The sequence below is a fragment of the Schistocerca gregaria genome, chromosome 10 (assembly GCF_023897955.1).
Source record: "Schistocerca gregaria isolate iqSchGreg1 chromosome 10, iqSchGreg1.2, whole genome shotgun sequence".
NCBI classification, from domain to species: domain Eukaryota; kingdom Metazoa; phylum Arthropoda; class Insecta; order Orthoptera; family Acrididae; genus Schistocerca; species Schistocerca gregaria.
Genome location: NC_064929.1, coordinates 128,706,552 through 128,726,033, shown reverse-complemented (window position 1 = coordinate 128,726,033; position 19,482 = coordinate 128,706,552). Strand labels below are relative to the sequence as shown.

Sequence of the window (19,482 nt, the reverse complement as noted above, 5' to 3'; positions counted from 1 at the left end):
GTTGAAAAATGTTTACAGTACCTGCTCCAAATCCGGGAAACTGACGAATGCGATTTACAGAACATTTCTTGAGAATGGTTTAAAAGCATACGTTTCTGATAATAAGTTTTGTCTTATATTGGATTCCTAGAGTGGACAAATTAATACTACAATATATGACACAATGTTTATAGATGGCGAGGGTCAGCCGACGTGCACAGTAAAAGTAATACCGCCAAATTGCACACCTGTGTGCCAGCTGTGTGATGTTTATTTCTATCGCCAGGCTAAAAACTTTTATTTCCAGGCTTCAGAATTGCAGTGTGCTTCTGGAAAATCAGCGGGAATTGCACAACCGCACGGATGCAAAAACTATTCACAGCATAATCCATAACCAACTTTCAGCACCGATTTTCCGGGCAATGATATCGTATGCGTGATACGCATCAAAACTAATTCCCGAAAAAGAGATATTTTTAAATGAAAACCAAGTTTGTTTTCCGCTGACTCTTCGGAAAAAACAGTTTAGCTGTCGAAAGATTGCATTAATTAGATGTTCTTGGTGCCGTGAGTATATTTGTTTCGAATGTTTATATGACAAGTACCATCCATCTAGTTGTTCGAAGGAAAGTGAGGACACGGAACAGTGACGGAAGAGCCATTGTAAAGTGACCTGGAGTCACATTTTAGTTGTTTACTATCCCAAGAGGTTTGAGAAAGTTACTTACTACCTTATTATTATCATTCCTTATTGATTTACTTACCTTATTAACCCTCCTATCCCTATCAATTGAGGTATTGAAAATACAAACGAAAAGAAGAACATCCCCGCTACGTCTATTCGAGATTCGAAGCCGGATTCTCCGACGCCCATCCAGTTACCTTGGCCGTTGCGTTATCGGCGCTGTTGGCGAATAGCGTTTACCATGTGGGTACAGAAGCGGTAGTTGTAAAAGTTTCTTACCTAGCTTTCTGGAAAAATATGCGTTTTCGGACCCCATACCGGATGATGAAAAATGCTCTATTTACAATTATCTGTCGATCCCGCCAATTTTGAGTCGATTGCTCGTGATAACTTTTAGCGGTGATTTTCTAAAAAAAAACGCGGGGGTGTTGACCAAAAATATCTTAAGATTCCTTCGTTTTAGGTTGTACACAAGCGACCTGCCAAATGTGAGCCGAATCGGTAAACCGTGACTGAGGCCTTCCCCGTGTGAGACGCGTCCATCATAGCATGGAGTCGCACACTATTTATTTATCGGTCATATCCATACCTAACAAGACCAACAACATATTCATTTACTCACATTAACATACGACCTACAGCGAACAGCACTACAATAACTTTCACACTAAACCACTAAATCGTTAATTCACTGAAACCAATTCCGATCCTTTTACTTAATCCTCAAGAAAAATGCCTGACTTAGCTATTCTGACTTCAATTGGCTGTTCCAGTTTCCTTAAATTAGTGCATAGAGTAATGAATTAGTGAGACGTATCTTCCTGTTAATCAGATGTTCCGTTGCTCCAGAGTCCAAGAACAAATTTATGTTGTTCGTTGACTGATCTTCATTTGATGCAAAAAAAAAAAAAAAAAAAAAAAACCTCTTCCTCTTTGACGTTAGCTACGACCACAGAGAACCGAGCGACATGGCGCAGTGGTTAGCACACTAGACTCGCATTGAGGACGACGGTTCAATCCCGCGTCCGGCCATCTTGATTTAAGTTTTCCGTTCAAATGGTTCAAATGGCTCTGAGCACTATGGGACTTAACATCTGAGGTCAGCAGTCCCCTAGAACTTAGATCTACTTAGACCTAACTAAGGACATCACACACAACCATGCCCGAGGCAGGATTCGAACCTGCGACCGTAGCGGTCGCGCAGTTCCAGACTGGAGCGCCTAGAACCGCTCGGCCACAACGGCTCCAATGAGACCGATGACCTCGCAGTTTGGTCTCTTCCCACAAACAACCAACGAGCCGACCACAGAGCTGCTGATTCCTGAGTTCTTGTTTGGTACCTTAACTCTACAATTAGCCCTTTTGTGCTCAGGCTTCCCGCAACAGTGACAAGTAAAGCTGAAAGAAGTTCCTTGTTGACGTTTTGTTTTAATGGTGTCTAGCGAACCGTTTTTAGATACCGCTGAGTCTGAAAAGCTGTAGGAGGCGGTGTTTCATCATTTTTGTTTTGCCCGACGACTCCCTTCCGCTTCGATTCTTCATCCAGTAGCGTAGCCTATTTTTCACGAAGCTCAACGTCAGGTCTTTCATTGAGAGCATTTCGATTGCCGTGACCACTACGTTGTATTCAGCAGGCATCGTTAAAAACAAATGACACACTATGTCCGTTTCTTCGAAGGTGGCTCCAGTCGAGCGTAAATCACGAATCCGTTTATCAAACTTCAGAAAGTGGTTAACTAGCAAATGTTGCGTTAAATTTCACAGTTAACAATTGTTTTCTCAACAGAAGCTGACCAGCAATTCCTTTTCTCTCGAACGTATTGCACAGAGAGGTCCATAATCAAAAGAAGTTACTTTATCTTTCGCGTATTCCAAGTGACTGTCGGCAATGCGTTGAACAAGATGAGACTCGCATTTACGACCTTGTTTAGCCATTTCAGCCTATCGTGTTTCCTTTTGCGGCACGCTGCGTGTTCTCCTCTCCATCGACAAAGTCCACCTTTGTGAGATAATTCGCTTGCACAAATGGTAATAGTTCTCCAGTTCCTCAAGGAGAATTTCCATCCTGAATTTCCAGTTGTTGAAATTCGTTCCATCGAATGAAGGAATACAATGTTTTTCCGCTTCAGTTGCCATCTCGGCTTAACTTTAGGTGAGAGTACACTTGGGGCCAGGTATTTATCGCAGATTCCATTTATTTAAAACAAATCTGGGCCAGTAACCTGGTGCAATTTTAGCTTCTTACGATAAAATAATACACGTAAAGTTAAAAAATATTAGATGGTTTCTATTAAACTGGAAGATGTAACAGAACAACTGAACAAAACGCCTGTTTTACTCTTTGATGCACTTAACGTAAGTCACACAGAGAATCGTTGAAATTGCAATCTTGGGAAATAAAACGTCAAATGTTAAATTTAAATAAATTAGTATTGCCTGTGAACGATATTTAACCAATTGCGTCAGTGGACCTGATCTTTGATAGCTAATGTCGTGTACTTTTAATGTGTCTGATGGGTATATTTTCGTCGTGTAGAGCTGCCCGTACTTAATAAATATTCAAACATGCACTGACAATATACTCGAACGGTTTATTACTTGGTATTGCAGAAAAAGAAACGCAGTTGCTGTATGTAACTTGTAAACAACAAAACAGTAACCAGGGAAAACAATAAACATAAAAACAAAAGTTATAACTCCAAGGAGTAGGCAACATCATTATTCAGCGCTCCAAGCGGCGGATTCAAACTTGGCGGTTTTTCACCATTCATTTGTTATCGTACAGGCACTGAATTCGCGATACAGCTGTGTCTATGGATGGCGCGAACGGAACTAACGTGTGCGGACATAACAGTCGACGTGAGTAGCGGTCGCTACATCTCTGAAATTTTAGCCCCAGAACTGATCCGTGGCAACTGTTGTATTGTAGTTACGTGTGTTCTTGAAATAATTCATTTATTTCTCTTTTATTGTTCGATCATTTTGAGTCTTTGATGCAATGCGTTGAGAAATAAATTTTGTGTTAATGACGGCATGTTAACTTTTCCCTTATGACAACACGATGTGAATGCCATTGTATCGAGTAAAGTCACCTCAGACCAGAAATGATTGTATTACAAAATGTGCACTGTAAATTCAGCAAACGGCAGTTACAGTTCCCAAAATTATTTGGAATTATGTTCAGTGCACATTTAAATGTCTTCTAGAACAATAATAGAATTATCAACATTTGCGCCTGTCTCGATGCCTATAATTTCTCCACCATACGTAAATATCCTTCGGTGGATCTGCAGCTCTAATTTCTCTGAACGCCCATAAAGCCAATGCATGTCTGATACATCAAAAATTAACATGTTATTTATGATTACTTAGGTACTGCCATATCTGCATTATTACTTTCTCTACGCAAAAATTGTGTCACTCTGGCTCTTCGTCTTTCACTCCGACCCGTTAATGTTCTTTTTTGAGACATAGCCTGAAACATAGTTTACGTGTAATAACGGACGTTGTGCTATTCAGAATGAAGATACTGAAAATTATGAGCACTTCAAATTTTGTGGTGACTGCGGCAAACAAACGCTGATTTAGTTCCGTTTACTCTTAGAATAAAGCGAAGAAATGGCGCTACTAAACAACGTTTGTTGCCACTGGTTGTCCCCGATTACATTTCGTTTTCCACTGTTGACAACATAAACGACGTAGCAGGCGGCATTGTAGCTGCCCGGCATGCGTTCGACCCTGCCCGTCAGCTTTGACCCGTGACGTAAGACTGTTCTGGTGTGTGACGTCATGATGACGCGGAGTTTGGTTTGTAAGTGTGGCGTGTTTGTAGGTGTCGTTGTGTTGCGGTTAGTAGTGCCGGCTGGTGGTGTGTTTAGGGGTTTCGTGTTGTGTGCTGTAATGGGTTCAGTTTGGTCTTAGTGATTATAGTGGCTGGTTCGCATTTTGGCTGTGTTTCCAGTGAGTTAACGAGTTAGTGGTTTTGTGTGAAAGTTATTCTAGTGCTGTTCGCTGTAGGTCGTATGTTAATGTGAGTAAATGAATGTGTTGGGAAATACGGAAGCGTCCGATCCCGCCCGCCTGCTTTGACCCATGACGTCACAAATATGGCGGAAACGACCTTAAACCACGATTCCAATATGGCGTATATAAAGTCAGTACGTACACGTTATGAGAACGAAAATACATCGAAAAACAAACACACACACTTTCCACAAAAAGCCTAATAACACTAACGGGACAAGCGCGGGAAATTGGGTGTTTTTGGGTGGGGGCAAAGTAAATATAAACAAATTTAGACACCCACCCCATACAAAACCACACAAAACGATGATAAAAACCGACATCACAAAACTCCCGAAATACCACTAAACAAATATCATCTGGAATCGGACACTTCCCTTGACCTATGTAGCTCAAGAGCAGCTCCCGATCCCATAAATTAGGATCAAACACTTCCCTTGGCCTACATAGCTCAAAAACATCTCTCAATACCAATATCTACATGCACAGCCATACATTGGGATTGAACACTTCCTTTGACCTGCACACAGTTAATTTTATACGTCATATTTGTTTCTGAACAAAAACAACAAGCGATTAATTTTACTAAAATTACCACATTATCTACAGTGTACAACACTAAATTAACCTTAACACAAAATCGTTAACTCATTGAAACGAATTCCACTACAAACACAGCCAACACTCGAACAATTCTGGATAATGAGCAAAAGCAAACTGAACCCATTACACCACACAAACGAAAACGTTGAACATACCACCAGAGAGCACAACAAACCACAACACGACGACATCTACAAACACGCCACACTCACAAACCAAACTCCGCGCCGTCATGATGTCACACACAACAGCACCCTTACGTCACGGGTCAAAGCCAACGTATGGGATCGGACGCTTCTGTCGACCCATGTGTTGTTGGACTTGTTAGGTATGGATATGACCGATAAAATAAGTAGTGTGCGATTCCATGCTATGATGGGCGCAACTCAGATGGAGCTGATCAAATTTTTACAGCTTTTTATGTTGATTGCAGAGGTGATTAACTGTCAGAAGGAAATGACATTGGCAAAAGTTCTGGCGTCTCGGACCAGGGACGGTTATATGTGGCGGTGCTGTAGGGAAAACCTATGGCGCCCCATATGTCATTGTTCCTGGGTTGGACATGTGCGAGATTGTGTTGTTGACGTGTTATAGATCCTCTCAAAGTTTTTGCGTGCATGAGACTGACGTGAGTGAGAGGAGTGTGCCTGACTGGTTTTAGTTTGCCGTGAAGTATGTTCTGAGTTTATTAAGTACAGGCATAAGTTGGGTGGGCCTGCAGTTGTAGTGGAGGTGGACGAGTCGCAGTTTGGGAAAAGGAAGTATGGAAGGGGTAAGTCTGTGGTTGGTCTCTGGGTGTGGTGGGGCTGTTGTACAAGGGGGGGGGTGTTCGGAATTCGTTTTCAGGGTTGTGGAGGTGCAGTCTAAGACGGAATTAGTGGGGTTAATTAAGGAGTTTATAGAACAGGGTTCCACTGTAGTTTGATGCTTTTTCTTCTTATAGGGGTTTGCGTGAAAGGGGGTACAATCATTTAGTTGCTAACCATATATGTACTATAGAGGGGACGTGGGGGGGGGGGGGGGGGGTCGTTAAGTCAGTCCTTGGGAGGGGAAAGAGGCGCTCTTCCAACCTTCTGTCTCATTTAGATGAGTACTGTTGGTGGAAGTGTGTCCCTGAGAGCTAATTTTTCGGTTTTTTTTAAGGGCTAGAAGTAAGATGTACAGGCGAAAGGTGGTTAGTTTCGGTGGTTTGGGCGGGTGGCTGTGGCTCTGGGAGGGGGGGGGGGGTGGTTTAGTTGTTGGTACTGTTTGTGAGTGGGTAGGTGTTGGTTTGTAATTTAGTTGTGGAGGATCCATTTTGTTATAGTTTTTTGTTGTTGTAGTGTGTTATTGTGAGAGTTTTTATTTTGCGTTTGATTTTTGTTTGTGGGTATTTTATTTTGGGTTGAGGGGGGAGGTTGGGTTGGGGGGTGGAGTGTGGGTGGGTTGGATCATCCTGTTGGTTGGTGGTTTGTTTGTGTGTGTGTGTGTGAGAGAGAGAGAGAGAGTGAGTGTGTGTGTGTGTACAATGTGTTGTTGTGGCTGTGAGTGTTCCGGTGGTGGTGGTTAGTGTTTAACGTCCCGTCGACAATGAGGTCATCAGAGACGGAGCGCAAGCTCGGGTTAGGGAAGGATTGGGAAGGAAATCGGCCGTGCCCTTTCAAAGGAACCATCCCGGCATTTGCCTGAAACGATTTAGGGAAATCACGGAAAACCTAAATCAGGATGGCTGGAGACGGGATTGAACCGTCGTCCTCCCGAATGCGAGTCCAGTGTGCTAACCACTACGCCAACTCGCTCGGTGAGGATATTGTTTAGTGGAATTTGGGGAGTTGTATGTTGTCAGTTTTTTCGTTGTTTCGTGTTGTTTGGTATGGGCTGTGTGTTTATATTTACTTTGTCCCCAACCCCCGTTTTCCCACGCTTGTCCCGTTAGTGTCATTAGGTTTTTTGTGGAACGTGTGTGTTTGTTTTTCGATGTATTTTCGTGTTTATCATGTTTATATAATGACGTCATAGGTGCCATATTGGAGTCGTGGTGTATGGTCGTTTCCGCCATATTTGTGACGCCATGGGTCAAAGCAGACAGGTGGAATCGGACGCTTATGTATTTCCGCAGATTCACGATCTGCAACATTTAATAATGAAAGTCCCTAGAATGCAACTTCACGAAACGTTGCTACTTTCGTGAGTCGTTACTGTCATAGCAGTCGTTCTTTACGCGTGGTAGAAATTTGTAGCCAGCCAGCGTGGCCGATCGGTTCTAGGCGCTACAGTCTGGAACCGCGCGACCGCTACGGTCGCAGGTTCGAATCTTGCCTCGGGCATGGATGTGTGTGATGTCCTTAGGTTAGTTAGGTTTACGTAGTTCTAAGTTCTAGGGGACTGGTGAACTCAGCAGTTAAGTCCCATAGTGCTCAGAGCCATTTGAAGTTTGTATCAATGTCAGAGTAAAAGCAGAACTTGTTTTAATGGTTATGTATACACGTGAGTTTTTTTCTTTGGTGCACATCTGCCATAAAGTTCCTTTCGATGCATATATGTTTCGTTGGCCTCCTTGTATAACTAATTTTAAATATCGATACTTCAGTGTTCGATGCTCACATATGAATATTATGATCGTTAAGTGAAACTGTTGCATTATCATTATAGATATCCACGTTGCTATAACTTTCTCCACGTAAAAATTGTCTAGTTCTGTGTCTTTCACTTTCCGCATTGTAAGTGAAGGCGTAGCTATTCATAACGAAGAAATTAAAAATTATGAAATTACTTCAAATCTTGTGGTAACGGGAGCAAATGACCACAAAGTTACTCTTACTACAGAAAAGGAAGCGAAATAGCGACGCCAATACACCAAGTTATTGGAGGCGGTTACACACGTAACTTCATGTTTCACAAGCACTCTTGCAGAAGGATCCTTATGCAAGCATTCACAGATAGCTTGTGCGTTCTAACGGTTCAAGCAAGCTTGTGCAAGCTATAGTTTATCAGAAAACGTCGAGCAAAATGACGATGCGCTGGCTTTGGTCAACCTTTTTGCTTGTTGCGGAAGAAAGATAAAATGTGATATATGGAGTAATAAGTTGCTAAAGAAACGGAAACATTATTCCCGTATTAACTAGTCGTGGTAGACAAACAATTGAAACTCACAATACTGTTGATTTTCTTTCCTCTTACTCCATGTAATGTTGTGTTCTGTGAGTAGATCTACAGTACAGTACAACTTCGTGCGGAATGTAATTTAACAGAACAGAAACAATTAAATTAAGCTAAATCATTGAGTAATGTTTGCACAATCGCGATACACACGCTTGAATGCGTGCACAAGCCTTCATAATCGTAATTCGATCAAGCATATCAAGCTGCTTGTGCAGTGATAATGCTTGCGCAAACTTATCGTATACAGTTTTAAGAATACTTGCGCAAGCATTATTGTCAACCCTGCAGTTGCGCGTGTGACCGACAGTACACGATATATTGATTTTCTCTGCTGGCAACATCACCGTTCTAGCAGCTTTCGCATTTTAGCTTCCCTGTAAACATGTTTTACTGCACATGAACCATGTAAACACGAAGAGTGCGATTATTTTCGTGTGTCACTTAGACGTCTGATCAGTGAGCAGGGCAGAGATTGGCGGGTGTTTAATTTTCGATTTTGAAGTATTGGAGATTTTAAAGCGTGATAGAGAACGTAACAACAGTGTCATGACTGAAGGCTTCAGCTTCCTTTTACCTCACTTAACGCGTACATACACATATTATTTTTTTCTTTGCGCACATCTCTGAAAAAATACGTTTCGAACTGTATGAAGATCATTGGCCTCCTTGTGCAATTAATATTAAAAATCGTTACTTCAGTCTTCGCGTTCACATATTAATATTATAATTAACTTATCATTAAAAGAAAGCAATTGTGTACCGGTACGAGTTTGTTGTGGGTCGTCATCGTTTTAAAGAATTTGTGTACAAGTTTTAATTTACCAATGTATCTGCCATGGGTAAAGAATATTTATTTTTTATCTATTTATTTATTTATGTATTTATTTATCCATCTTTAAGCATTTACATGCAATCGATGTCGTCATAAGTAATGTACAATTTACATATTAAGAAATTTAACTATTGTGAGGTATCACACAAAGCTAAAGTATACACTTTAAAAGAACATACATAATAAAGGAATACATTTGATACATAAAGATATCCCACATAACTGAAGTGTGTATTTCATAGAATGAGCATAATAAAAGAAAACATTTCATACATAAGGATTTCTGCACATGTTTAACAGATAATTGTGGAACTACATAGACAAAAAAAAAGCTTAGGTTGAGGTACAAACTGAGTTGCAAGTTATTTCATAAGTCAGGTCTGTTATTGAAGAGGTTTCAAATTCCTTAACATTGTAAAAAGCTTTGTCTTTCAGACATTTTTAAATCTTACTTTTAAATATATTAAGAGAGACACAATGTGCCTGCACAGATAATGTGTTGAAAGCCTTATTCCCATGTATTCATAATTCTTTTGTGTTTTCTTGAGTTGAGTTGTTGATATCTCTATATTAAATGTTTGACGAGTGTTATGATTATGAACGGACTGCCTAAGGTTGAACTTGTTAGTTTCCTTTTATGTACAAAAGACAGCTGTATATAAAAAGAGAAGGGACTGTCATTATCTGTAATTCTTTGAAGTATGACCTATATGATATGTTATTTTTGGTAATCCCAGAGATGGTCCTGATGGCTTTCTTCTGCCAAATAAAAATTTTCCTGGACCATGGAGAATTACCCCATAGAAGAATACCATAGCTAATATGGCAATGAAAAAATGCATAATAGGAATTAATCAACAGGCTTTCAGTAGATAGATAACTCGCGAAAGCTTTCGAGATATGTTGTCTATGTGACTCCGCCAGGTTAATTTCGTATCTAAGTATATGCCAAGAAGTTTGGTAGAAGTGTACTCAATATCAGCATTAGATAAGCTGAAGGATATATTTACAGTCTTTTCATAGTTAACAGCTAACTCATTGGCTTCGAACCACATATTGGATAATCTGAGAAAATCTTTACTTTGCTCCTTCAGTTTATTTATGTCCTTCCCAGAATTGATGAAAGTTGTATCATCTGCATAAAGCACAGATTTGCATGGCATATTGCTGGGCAGGTCATTTATAAATATTATAAACAGTAATGGCCCAAGCACTGATCCTTGGGGAACACCTCTAGTGACATTCAGTAACTGTGACTTTTGACGGTTGTAGCTTACAGTTTGCTTTTTGTTACTGAGATATAATTTAATGAGGGAAAGTTCCAGATCCCATGCCATAACACCATAGTTTTTCCAGCAGTATTGTTTGGTTTACAGAATCAAATGCTTTGCTTAAGTCCACTAGTGTGGCTCCAGCAGTTGACTTGAATTCAAAAGAAGATTGCACAATATAAACAACATTTTCAACAGCATTAATTGTTGATAGCTGGGCCCTAAAACCATATTGAGGCATAGTCAGTATATTGGTTTTTGACAAATGCATGTTAATTTGCTTTTGTATACAATATTAGATTATTTTTGAAAAACTAGGTATCAGAGAAATTGGACGATAATTATTAGTGCAGGATTTATCACCTTTTTTGTGTAATGGAATTACTACTGTCTTCTTTAGACATTCTGGAAAAATACCACTGTCAAATATCCAGTTTATGAGTGTATAGAGAGGGAATGATATCAAGCCGATTATTTTTTTAGTCACAGAATTTGAGAGGCCATAAATATCTTCTGATCTGGAGTCACTTAACTTTATCACTGATTTAATTACAGCACTTATTTCTTCGTGTTCCCAATTACAGGTTGGCACTGTATCAGCTAAGTTGTGTAAGAACCGGTTTATATAAGTAGATTGTGAATTTGATTTTGAACTCTTCTTATGAGGAGATGAGGGATTAGGGTTTGCTGCATTGATAAAAAAAAAAAGAGGTTAAATTCATCTGGGGTGACATTAACATCAGTTGTAACTTTTACACTATGACTACCTGTACCTAATTCTGCTTTAATGGCCCTCCACACAGTCTTACACCTATTATTGGAGTTTTTAATGAAGTTATCATTTGCTCTACATTTTGCTAATCTGATTTGTGATCTATAGTGTCTCTTGAGGCTAACATACGTTGCATTGTCAACACTACCATTTTTCACCTTATCATAGCATATCTTAGCTTCTGTAAATATGGTGTGAACCACCTATCTGGAGTAGTTCGACCATGCTTTCTTGCCATAATTTTGTTTTGTTTGGTAACCATTGGACAGGAGGTATTGAAAATTTCAGATAGAGTACTAACAAACCTGCTACAAGCCTCCTCAACATTGTTGGAAGCATATATTATATTATTTTAGTTTAGTACCTTCAGCTTATCCCTGAAGCTATTTATGCTTTTATCATTTAATAACCTGACATACCGGGTTGGTTCACAATCCATCATTGTTTCATTAATTGTTAGTTTTACCCATATACCTTTGTGATCTGTCAGATGGTTGACGTTAAGGAGTCCCAATTCAAAATTGTCTTTGTGTCTATTTGTGATAAAATTGTCGAGACAAGAAAGTTGTCTTGTGGGACTATAATTTGCACAGAAGAGACTATGGGATCCTAGCATGTTAAGCAAATTAGTATTTTTGTGTGTTTTGTCCTTAAATCAAAATTTATATCTCCTAAAATTACTGTCTTGTGTTTGGTACATTTTTCTGTGTGGTGAATAAGTTTAATCTAAACACTCTACAAATTGATCGGCAGGAGTTTTGCTACTTGGGGAGCAAAATAACTGATGATGGTCGAAGTGAGAGGATATAAAATGTAGACTGGCAATGGCAAGGAAAGCGTTTCTGAAGAAGAGAAATTTGTTAACATCGAGTATAGATTTAAGTGTCAGGAAGTCATTTCTGTAAGTATTTGTATGGAGTGTGGCCATGTATGGAAGTGAAACATGGACATATAGTTTGGACAAGAAGAGAATAGAAGCTTTCGAAATGTGGTGCTAAAGAAGAATGCTGAAGATTAGATGGGTAGATCACATAACTAATGAGGAGGTATTGAATAGGATTGGGTAGAAGAGGAGTTTGTGCCACAACTTGACTAGAAGAAGGGATCGGTTGGTAGGACATGTTCTGAGGCATCAAGGGATCACCAATTTAGTATTGGAGGGCAGCATGGAGGGTAAAAATCATAGAGGCAGACCAAGAGATGAATACACTAAGCAGATTCAGAAGGATGCAGGTTGCAGTAGGTACTGGGAGATGAAGGAGCTTGCACAGGATAGAGTAGCATGGAGAGCTGTATCAAACCAGTCTCATGACTGAAGACCACAACAACAACAAAACTTCAGATACAAGATGAATCAATCAAATGTAAAGGTTAAATATGTAGGAACTACAATTAGGAACAATTTAAATTTGTAAAATGCTTGTTGGCTTATGTCTCAGGTAATTTTAAGTAACACAGAGAAAATGTTATGGGGAAGGTGAACCAAAGACTGCATTTTATTGCAGAACACTTGGATGTTACAGATCTACTAGAGATGCTACCTACACTGTGCTTATCAGTCGTCTTTTGGAGTTCTGCTGCATGGTCTGGGATTCGTACCAGATAGCATTAATGGAGTACATCAAGAAAGTTAAAAGAAGAGCAGCATGTTTTGTATTATCCCGAAATAGGGCAGAGAGTGTCATGGACATGATAAAGGGTTTTTGGGTGGACATCATTAAAAGAAAGGCATTTTTCATTGCAGCAGAATGTTCAAAAAATGGTTCAAATGGCTCTGAGCACTATGGGACTTAACATCTATGGTCATCAGTCCCCTAGAACTTAGAACTACTTAAACCTAACTAACGTAAAGACAGCACACAACACCCAGCCATCACGAGGCAGAGAAAATCCCTGACCCTGCCGGGAATCGAACCCGGGAAGCCGGGCATGGGAAGCGAGAACGCTACCACACGACCACGAGATGTGGGCAGCAGAATCTTCTCACGAAATTTCATTTAGCAACTTTCTCCTTCGAATGCGAAAATATTTTGTTGACACTGATCTACGTAGGGCCTAATAATCGTCATAATAAGTTAAGGGAAATCAGAGCTTGGACAGAAAGGTATAGGTGTTCATTTTTTCCGTGCACTGTTTGAGATTAGAATAATAGAGAATTATTTTGAAGTGTTTCCATGAACCATCTGCCAGTGTGATCTGTGGATTAGCTCTATAGATTTAGATGAAGACTTTAAAACTATACCAGATATTAACAAAAGGTTTTCAACACGAGGTAAGATAACTCGTAAACTTTTGTTTCGTCATTCACACGCATCAATTTGTGCACCCTTAGTGGAATCCTATTTTTCCCCACGTACAATTCAAGATCTCGACAATGACAAGTTCACATTAGTTGCAAATTTGTGCCTCCAAGTCCTGTAAGTCTCTGACCTTGGTTAGGTACACCAGTTCCTTTATAAACCCCACAGGAAAAAATCTAGTGGTGTGAGGTTGGTGGACTTTGGCAGCCACATATTGAGCTTTCTCCTGTGGCTTCACATTTTATCAGGTTTTAAAGTTAAAGAAAACTATTCGTTAATATTTAGTATAGTTGTTAAAGTCTTGAATTGTAAAGAAAAACATTTGAGGTTGGTAATGCTACTTAAAATGGTGGTGGCAACAGAAATAAAGCTTCAGTGAAAGAATGTTGTTGTTGCTGTTGTCGTTGTTGTTGTGGTCTTCAGTCCTGAGACTGGTTCCATGTAGCTCTCCATGCTACTCTATCCTGTGAAAGCTTCTTCATCTCCCTGTACATACTGCAACCTACATCTTCTGAATCTGTTTAGTGTATTCATCTCTTGGTCTCCCTCTATGATTTTTACCCTCCACACTGCCCTCCAATACTAAGTCGGTGATCCCTTGATGCCTCAGAACATGTCCTACCAACCGATCCCTTATTCTAGTTAAGTTGTGCCACAAACTTCTCTTCTCCTCAATCCTATTCAATACCTCCTCATTAGTTAAATGATCTACCCATCTAATCTTCAGGATTCTTCTATAGCACCACATTTTGAAAGCTTCTATTCTCTTCTTGTCCAAACTAGTTATCGTCCCTGTTTCACTTCCATACATGGCTACGCTCCATACAAATATATTTCAGAAACGACTTCCTGACACTTAAATCAATACTCGATGTTAACAAATTTCTCTTCTTCAGAAACGCTTTCCTTGCCATTGCCAGTCTACATTTGATATCCTCTATACTTCGATCATCATCAGCTATTTTGCTTATTCATTATTAAACAGACTACTGCATTATCCCTATTTGATTTTGTATTTATAATCCTGTATTCACCTGATCAGAAGAGGTTGTTCCTCCTGCCACCCAACTTCACTAATTCCCACTATATCTAACTTTAACCTATCCATTTCCCTTTTCAAATTTTCTAACCTACCTGCCCAATTAAAGGATCTGACATTCCATGCTCCGATCTGTATAACGCCAGTTTTCTTTCTCCTGATAACGACGTCCTCCTGAGTAGTCCCCGCTCAGAGATCGGAATGGGGGACTATTTTACCTCCGGAATATTTTACCCAAGAGGACACCATCATTATTTAATCATACAGTAAAGCTGCATGCCCTCAGGAAAAATTATTTTCCCCTTGCTTTCAGCCGTTCAGAGTATCAGCACAGCAAGGCTGTTTTGGTTAGTGTTACAAACATCCAGACTGTTGCCCCTGCAACTACTGAAAAGGCTGCTGCCCCTCTTCAGGAACCACACGTTTGTCTGGCCTCTCAACAGATACCCCTCCGTTGTGGTTGCACCTACGGTACGGCTATCTGTATCACTGAGGCACGCTAGCCTCCCCACCAACGGCAAGGTCCATGGTTCTTGGGTGGGGGAGTGAAAGAATAGTATTTTAAAAACAGTCTGCAGGCAGAATTAAACAACAGAAACACAACATTTGTTTCACAAGTTGCCAAACTAGCAAAAAACACAACCTTACTATTACAGTAGGAGTGGAAATAATTTTCAACAATTTCTTTGTTATAGCTTAGGCCTACACGATCTGAAGGCTGAGGCCATTTGTACTGGTGTGGTACATGTCTGTACAATCACTGATACTTCAAACTTACTTGGGGAAATTACTTCCCCAGAATAATGTTGTCCTTCATATGTCACTTACTCATTTCTCAGGTTGTTGTTGTTGTGATCTTCAGTCCTGAGACTGGTTTGATGCAGCTGTCCATGCTACTCTATCCTGTGCAAGCTTCTTCATCTCACAGTACATACTGCAGCCTACATTCTTCTGCATTTGCTTAGCGTATTCATCTCTTGGTCTCCCTCTACGATTTTTACCCTCCACGCTCAGGTACAATATCTTTAACATTAATATCAGTGCTATTTCAAGATTCAAGAATATCACAGCCTAAATCATCCCACTCATCTGAAGATAAACTTCATGTATTCTTAGTCTCTCTTTTTTTTTTTGTCTGTACACTGCACTTATTTATTTATATCCCATAAATCCAATACTGCGAGGCATTCGCATGGATGTTGGACGTTTCAGAATTGTTACAAATAATACAAAGGGAGTACATAAATTGTACCTCTTGCAAGAGGATATCTGGCATAAGACAAAATACACATTAATAGGTATAGAAAAAATTACATTAAAAATATGATAGACCTTAATAGCTAAATGAAATACGCAGTAATGTTAACACTGATTGTGAGTATCGTAATGCACAATAGCACATCAAATTAGTAAATGAAAAAAACAATTACAGTTAACTCTACTGAAATATTCTTCTACCGAATAGAAGGAATTATCTAATAAATACTGTTTGAGCTGCTGTTTAAATTTGGGAAGCTCGTGCGTAAGTGATTTCAGTGATGGTGGGAGAGCATTCAACACCTTGCAGCTCATGTAATGGGCTCCTTTTTGTACAACAGTAAGGTTTTTTTATTCATAATAGAGGTCCATCATCCTCCTGGTATTGTGGGTATGGTATGAATCATTGGTTTTGTACGATTGTCCATTTTTACCAATGAAACATGACAGGGAGTAGATATATTGGCATACAGTTGTCAGTATCCCTAATTTTCTGAAAAGGTTCCTACAAGAATGTCTAGGCCGGACTCCAATCATTATCCTAATAACTTTCTTTTGGGCAAATCAGATAGACTTGTTTTTGCAGCCAGTAACTGATCCATATCATATGGTCTGAAAAAGTAGCTGGACTTAATTCTGGGCACATCTGATACTGTCAGTTGCAGCTTATAAAGAGTCTGTTCATTTCCAAGTACTTGTTCAGTACTTATAAAAAGAAAGAACTCTTGTAGATTAGACACTGTGTACAGACAAGACTTCACACATGTCCAAAGCTTTTTTTTAAAAAATCGGTTGAGCTCCACACCAAAGTCATTTTTCAAATTGCATAATGAGTACATAACAAATATACTTTTAATGTTGTTTCATCCATGTTGGATCTTGTGAACTCTGCAGCCATTAATGATAGTTGGTGGATGGCACAACCACCCACAAATACTTTTTAAATGTTTTTAGTCCCATAACAGGCTGTGGGCCATCTGAAGGTGAGCACGGTAGCCGGAAACTGGTTATAGCACTAAAATAACATATTTAGAAAGTATTTGTAGCTGGTTGCGCCATTCACCAACTGCTGGTAATTTCTTTTTAAACTGGGATGCTGCCCCATTTCGTAGTGGGTGTATTATACAAGAATGTCAACTCTGCATATTTCTCATGTGCAAGGTGGTCACCAATTATTGCAGAAGATTGCACTCTGTCCAAGCACACAAAGTGGAGATAGTCATTTGTTTGTAACACAAATGGGCTGGTTGTATTTCATCCTGGGAAAGTGAGAAATTTTCTACAAATTCTGTCTGTAGAACACATTCTGTTGCGCGTGTATTCAGATTTCTCTTCCCAAAATCTGCAGCTTCAGCATCTTTTTACAAGAATACTGGAGCCTGATCATTAATTTCATAAATCACTTCATGAAGAGGACTACTTCCTTTTGAAAGGACTGGCTTCTTTATTTTTCCATCTTCCACTGATTCCTTTTAATAGGCTGATTCTTGTAAACACCTTCATGGAGACTTCGTCGCAAGTATCACAAGCTCCTAACATACAGGACTCTTTCCTCAAGTCACAAATAAGAAAAGAAAGCAGTGTTTCCACTTAACTAAAAGTATACAAAATGGCAGGTATAGTTAGCGTGATACTGGCGCGCGGTGGTAAGGGAGACTTCTTTAATGCAATTCTTGTTTCTTGTTTAAAGATTTCCTATGCCTCCTTTAACGGTAAGCTTCATATACCTCTTCTGATGATCCTCGCGTTTCCTTGTTTGAGTTCTTTACTGGCTTCACCTGTTGCTTTCGTGCTGGTTGCATACTAACATTATCATTTAAGATAAAAATCAAAAATCATCTGCTTTATTTCTTCTGTGATTCTGGGCTTGCTATGTTTAATTTCTTTGATACCTGGCTCTGAAAACTGTTTCTTTGCTAATTAAGGCATGTGATAATTGAAGACTTTTTTTTCAGGACTTATTGGACATCCTTTTAACAGCCTTCCCCAGGCTTTCAGGATGCTCATGGGATCCAAAATATGAAGCGGGTGACATACTGTTTCTATTGGACTTTCCTCCTTTATTTTTCAGCCACTATTTCTGATTTCTTAGCCTTTTTTCTCACTGTTTATTTTCTAAACTTTCTTGTTATTTAAGTCTGTTTTTCCTTAATTCTTGCTGTTTCTTTAATTCTTTCTTTCCATCTATCTTTGTCCTCTTTCAAATATTCACTTCTCCTGACCACACATGGTTTCAGAAAATCGTGATAATGATTTGATCTCATATTTTTGTCCATTTTGCTAGCTTAAATAAGGCCAGCTGTAGCACTGTCAGATAAACAATGTAACTTTTTGAAAACAGCCACTAGCAACACTTTTTATTATTCTATTTATCAGTTTCACTCTTCAAATAGGCAAGAGCATCGTCAGGATATACACTGTAAAAGAAACAAATTGAGATGATATAGAAAACTTACATTGATGTTAGGTAACGTACATATCCTGTTTCCAGTATTGTGGCTTATGTTTTAAAGTTGGCTGACATCATGCTGGAAACAGAATGTGTACTTTACATAACATCAGTGTTAAGTTTTCCGTATTAGCTAAATTTGTATCTTTTATGGTGTATATTCTGATGATGATGATGACCGTTATTATTATTAGACTGAAACCAACAAATAAAAAAAAATAGGAAGTGTTACTTGTGGCTATTTTTGAAAGCTTTGCTTTAAGAGTTGCTTCCCCCTGCAGGCAGTGCCTGCTCTTGTCAAACAATGTATGTTAATAATCAGGCAGAAAACATGTTAATAATTTTGACTAATGCTTTAGACGCAGATTAACACCACAAAAGTAAAATAGGATGAAAAATTAAAAATATAATGTTGAATTTAATTTGATGCACTTTGAACACTTCATAAAACTTTCCTGAAAGGCAGTTTGTTTACTACAGTGCTGTCAACGAAAGATGATACTTGTCAGAAAGCAGCTGTGAAGATACTTCAACATTGCAATATTCATTTTAAGTGGCATCAATTTAATGTAAACCACTTAAAGTGCAATGTTCGGAGATCAAGTTCGAGAGAGAAATCTTCACACATATTGTTAATTATTTACTGAACCTGCAATTGGCACGATAAACTTAGCTTGCTTTCAGATTATGTTTTATTTACATTTAACATTTATCAGTCCCCAGCCACAAACACTGTCCAAAATAACAAGGCAAATATAAACTCACAATGCACATAAAAGTTAAGAAGCGATCCATTGGCTTTGTAAACACAAGAAGTTGAAGAACTTCACATTGTGTTTCCACCCTCTGGTGCATAGTGAGTCTGATGCAACTGGCAATGAGCAAGAATAGTTTACACCTTGTGAACTGTTCTGAAGGCTTCCAGAAAGACAAATTACTATCTAGGTAACATCTGTTTTCCTAGTTTGATAATATTTACAGTTTAAAGTTTATTTCCTAAATGTGAATTCTTTTACATTTATGAAATTAATGGGCAAAAACAGTATTGTAAAATTAGAGTAAATATTTTTAAAGTGATTGACTTTATCCTAAGTCAGTATCACAGTTGGATATAAGTTGTAAATAAATAAC

At 39.0% G+C, this 19,482-nt stretch overlaps 1 protein-coding gene across 3 annotated transcripts in view; it reads left to right on the top strand.

Annotated features, from left to right (window-relative positions):
• The first annotated feature begins 3,384 nt into the window (after nucleotides 1-3,384).
• The window catches only part of LOC126293606 (uncharacterized), a 121,976-nt gene continuing 105,878 nt past the window's right edge, over nucleotides 3,385-19,482 (top strand). The window contains exon 1 of one of the 3 annotated variants that reach the window (XM_049986889.1): nucleotides 3,385-3,523. In XM_049986889.1, the coding sequence (XP_049842846.1) occupies nucleotides 3,482-3,523 (42 nt within the window). In that variant the 5' untranslated portion in view covers nucleotides 3,385-3,481. Of the gene's footprint in view, nucleotides 3,524-8,419; nucleotides 9,271-19,482 lie in introns of those variants that run through there. The other 2 variants (XM_049986891.1, XM_049986890.1) reach the window with 2 other exon arrangements.